The sequence below is a fragment of the Sycon ciliatum genome, chromosome 5, assembly GCF_964019385.1.
Source record: "Sycon ciliatum chromosome 5, ocSycCili1.1, whole genome shotgun sequence".
Classification (NCBI taxonomy): domain Eukaryota; kingdom Metazoa; phylum Porifera; class Calcarea; order Leucosolenida; family Sycettidae; genus Sycon; species Sycon ciliatum.
The window spans coordinates 9,889,947-9,894,656 of NC_088647.1; the positions used below are offsets into that span (position 1 = coordinate 9,889,947).

The 4,710-nt window shown below is 50.9% G+C and overlaps 1 protein-coding gene across 1 annotated transcript in view; it reads right to left on the reverse strand.

The window, feature by feature from the left end:
* Positions 1-1,570: 1,570 nt before the first annotated feature.
* The window catches only part of LOC135817534 (chondroitin sulfate synthase 1-like), a 12,381-nt gene continuing 9,241 nt past the window's right edge, over positions 1,571-4,710 (reverse strand). Inside the window, exon 6 of the mRNA XM_065330741.1 lies at positions 1,571-3,870. Within this exon, the coding sequence (XP_065186813.1) occupies positions 2,908-3,870 (963 nt within the window). The 3' untranslated portion in view covers positions 1,571-2,907. The remainder of the gene's footprint in view (positions 3,871-4,710) is intronic.

The window sequence follows — 4,710 nt, forward strand, 5'->3', positions numbered from 1 at the left end:
TTTTCAAGTAGTAGTACTAGTAGTAGGTCTACCGGCACATGCGGCAGCGCAGGCGAAGGCTTGCAACAGATGTGCGAATGTCTATCCCATATCGACGTGTCATGGTCACGGAGGCATGAATGGTTCGCGAATGACCATTGCGGCTACGCTTGGCAAACACGCAGAGCGCGGAAAGACGCAGCCCGCTGCATGCTCAGATTATGCTCAAGAATCCACGGTGCGTCCGGCCGTGGAGATAGCTTCGCTTTCACGCCGATAGGCAACCGGTACCGGTCCGGGACAATCTGGGGCCTGAGATCCGCATGAGAATGAGGGTGAGACGTATCACTGCACAGCCATACTAATAGTAATACTAGTATTACTAGTCGAAGTGATCTTTTCTGACCAGTGAATATCACACCATGTAGACCACATACGGGCCGGCATGGGTTGTAATCAGGGAGTAGTCTTGGTAACCACCCAGGAGAATGAAAGAAAAGTCAGGAGACTGAGAAAGAGAAGAAAGCCTGTGTGACATGCGTGACCATAATCGTCGGGCCAGCAACCTCTCGATTGGAAATTGACTGCACATACCGCACCATATGGGACACACACACACTGGGACACATGCACGCACACACACACACGCGCGCGCACAAACTATTCGGACAATAATTATGACTGTAGCAAATGATTCGTCGCTAATTTAGTTGGCAGAGAGTATGTCTTGTCATCAAGAGCACAATAACCATCTCCCTGTAATCCATAGGCGTACTTGAACTTATATCACTCATCATCGCAAACACACAGACAAACACACACCATTGGACCATTGGACGCCCATCGCGGGAGGCGATGATAGCGATGCTACAGCAGAAGCCACAGCAGCTTGTGCTGGGATTGCACCATTCAACAACAACAACACACACACACACACGCACACACACACACACAACCACACACACACACCATGTACCATGTATACGCCCGCCGCAAGAGAAGCACGCAAATCTGCAAATGCACTGGATGTGCACCCACAGATTTTCTCTTTATAGCACGATAGCGGATCTGATTCTGATTGAAACAGATCAAGACAAGCGCCAGATAACTGTCTAATCCACACAACTTGCGAAGCCATGTGAATCGACCCCCCAATGCACACCTGGTCTACACCACACGGAGTACATCGGAATAGGACGGCCAAGACAGATACCTATGCACACCCTTCACTTGCTGGGGTAACCAGCATAGACAGCACGCTGCTTTGATCAAAGCAGACACTAGATGCACTGGTACCTTGAAGTGGAATTGGAGTTATTTTACCAACCAGCCTCGGCAACTGGGTACTGGGAACCTAGGGCCAACAGACGTACCAACAACCTCAGCCATGAAAGCTATATAGTAACGACACACTGGATTGTGGAGCCGAAACTAGTCCAACTTCCAAAATGCTTTGGCAAGAGGGTAGCCTTCCGACAGGTTGCACACACACACACACACACACACACACACACACACACACACACACACACACACACACACACACACACACACACACACACCACACACACACAACAGCAGCACTAAAATATCATGCTAGAATTGAAATGCCAACGTCGTTGTCTAAAGTCACAGGAGAGTTTGTGCAGCTTGGCAACCAGTAACTGTATCGGCTAACAAAACAATAAAAACAACACCTGTACAATAAGTTCAGAGAGGTGTGCAGTGAGAGTAAAGAATAATGAAAAAGATTCATTGCATAGTTTTGTCAAATAATGAAAAGGAAGACGGTATGCGAAGGCACGCATGTACACGATGTACAGTCAGAAGGGTGAAGCTTTACCTGAATAAAAACAGCCAATGCATCTAGACGTCGCAGGGTGCGCGACATCTGCTTCACTGTATCCAGTACAGTGAGAGTACAGGATGCTGCACATCCGGCTGGGCTGGGCTGGGCTGGGCTGGGATAGGACTGGATGGAACAATAAATAGCATTTGCACAGTGTTAAGTGGAAAGACTAGCAGAGACGTTAAAAAAACTAGCAAAAAAGAAGCGATCAGTCTGCATACTGACTAGTTGTCTTTGAGCAGAACAGAACAGGTATGCCCAGGCAGGGGGATTCACCACCAGCAACACAGCCAGTACAGACACAGTACAAACACAACATTACCATACTGATAGTGATTTTGTTAAGAAAAGAAAAGGGGGGGGGGGGGTAGCAAACATTCGGAGCTGCCCTACAGTCATGCTAGGAGAGCCGCGTACAGCGCGGCACGCAGGGCATGTGTCTTTATGCTATGCCATCAAGTCACAGGAAGAACACATACGCATGCCTAAATGTTGTCAAGTCGCAAAGGCAGGCCAGTCATCAATCAATCAACCAATCAAGTCAGTCAGCCTGCTAGGCGTATGCAGGGACCACACATGCCCTTGTCTAGAACAAGGACTGGTGACTATCACTGCATCCTGTGGTGCATGCAGCAAACCAAGCGCCCCAAGCGCGCGCACAAGGTAGCAAGAGCTGAGGTCACAGACACACGTACGTCATGTATTGCACAACACAGCACCATGACTGGATAGCCACTGAGAAGAGAGCAGAGCGAGCACACGGTAGTGACGGGTCCAGCCGTCGACTGACCCGCGTGCACACACACACACACCTTTCAGATAACCCAGTCCAGCGTGTACGGCGAGACACTGCGCTGTGTGTGTGTGTGTGTGCATGTGTGTGCGTGCGTGATGTGCGCACTGCACGAGAAGGAGAGCAGCTCCACATCCGTCCAGGCAAACATCTCCATATCACGGTGAGGAGTGTACCAGCGCTCCATGCATTGATCAAGCATGACCACCTGCTCTAGATGATGCTGGTCACTAGACTACAGTGCTGCACCTAGTACAGCAACTACTACTACGTGTACTTGTTAGTGCTATAGAGCAGGGGACTTCTTGGACATCTCTGATTTCAAGTACAAGTTGGCAAGCTGCGTTTTGGACGCGTAGCCCTCTGCCAGCGCTCCGATGCACATCCTGAACTGCTCCTTGGACAGGTTGGGATCACACTTCTTCATGTGGAAGCGGTGGATCAGGTCGGGGTCAACTGCCCGGAACGTGCGGATCTTCGAGGCCACGACCTTGTCGAAGAACTTCACGTCCTCCGCTCCCCACCCCTTGATGGAGAGGTCAAAGCCGCCGACGTCGTCATAATCCTTGCGGTACATACAGACCATGCCGAACGCATAGGTAGCCCAGTGGCCCGTGTCGCGAGTTATCGTAATCTCCTTCGGTACGGTCTTGCCGCCGGGGTAGACAATCTCCGGGTTGAAGAGCATGAAGGTGACGGGGAAGTAGGCCTGTGCACCGAGTGCGGTGTTGCGGCGACAGCGGCGCAAGAAGTTCTCCTTGAAGTCCAGGTCAGCGTCCACAAAGAACATGAGCTCCTTAGGTCCAACTGTCTTGGCGCCGGCATCCAGTCCACCGGCACGCGAGAACTTTCCTTTCACGGTCACCGAGCTGATGATGGCTTTCGGGTAACGGCGCTTGAGCGGCTCCAATACGGCAGTCAGACTCTCAAAGTCCGCCTTGCTTTCACCAAAGATTACCACAACGAGCTTCGTTGGTGACGTTTTCTGCAAGCATACCTTCTCATAGTTGGCCAGAAACTCTTTGAAGCGATTCGGGATTCCCGAGATCGGCACAATGATGTTGATAGCAACGTACGGATCTATTTTGAGCTCATCAACAAGCTGGACGTCGCCGAACGGACGCAGGAACTTGACCCGCTCCTCGACAGCATCCCCGCTGCCCAGCTTGGCCGAGATGTCCATGATGTAGTCAACGCCACGCACTGGATCAAGACGACGGTAACCGTTCACCAGTGTGAAGCTGGCAATCTGCAAGCATAGTGGGCAAGAGCATGGCACAGAGGGAAACACACACACACACACACACACACACACACACACACACACACACACACACACACACACACACACACACACACACACACACATGCCCCGGCAAGTCCACACAGCATGGCGTAATTACAGACATAGCTAGAAAACAAGAATAAACGTGGACACTTGTCCAGAATGATTTAAAGTTACAGTCGTAGAGCAGGTAACTGGTGTGAGCATACACATCTGCCCATGTACATGTACATGGTTAGCAGAGTCAGCAGGAGCAGCAGCAACAACAACAAGTAGATACAGTAAGACCTGGTTTAAGTGACCACCCCAGGATGGAAGCAAAAGCAGTCGTTAAAGCCAGGTGGTCTTTCGAACCAGGTCCCATTCATTCGTGGCATATCGGATTGTGCACATACATGTGCATGTTCGTACTTCCGTGCACTCATATTGACAGGTGTGGAGCATAGAATGCTTTCGTGCAGGCAAAGCACACCTCACTCCAGTGCATGCAGCTGCACTGTCACTTGTCACTTCTGTTGACTGCATGCGCTTGCTTCAGAGCGCACTTCATCCCTGCTGCAGTCAGCCCTGCCAGCCAAGATGGCACGTTTGGCTGGTTTTGGTCGCTGTGTGCAGGTCCAATATGACACGTGGTACACTAAAAGTTGATCGCTGGTCGCGCAAGGCAGGTGGTCGCTGTATCCAGTGCAGTATCCGTAGAAGTTCTACAGAAACTGCACTGGATACAGCGACCACCGGCCTTGCGCGACCAGTAGGGGAGATCAGTCTACAGTAGAACTGTTCGTGCATGGAATCGATAAAAGC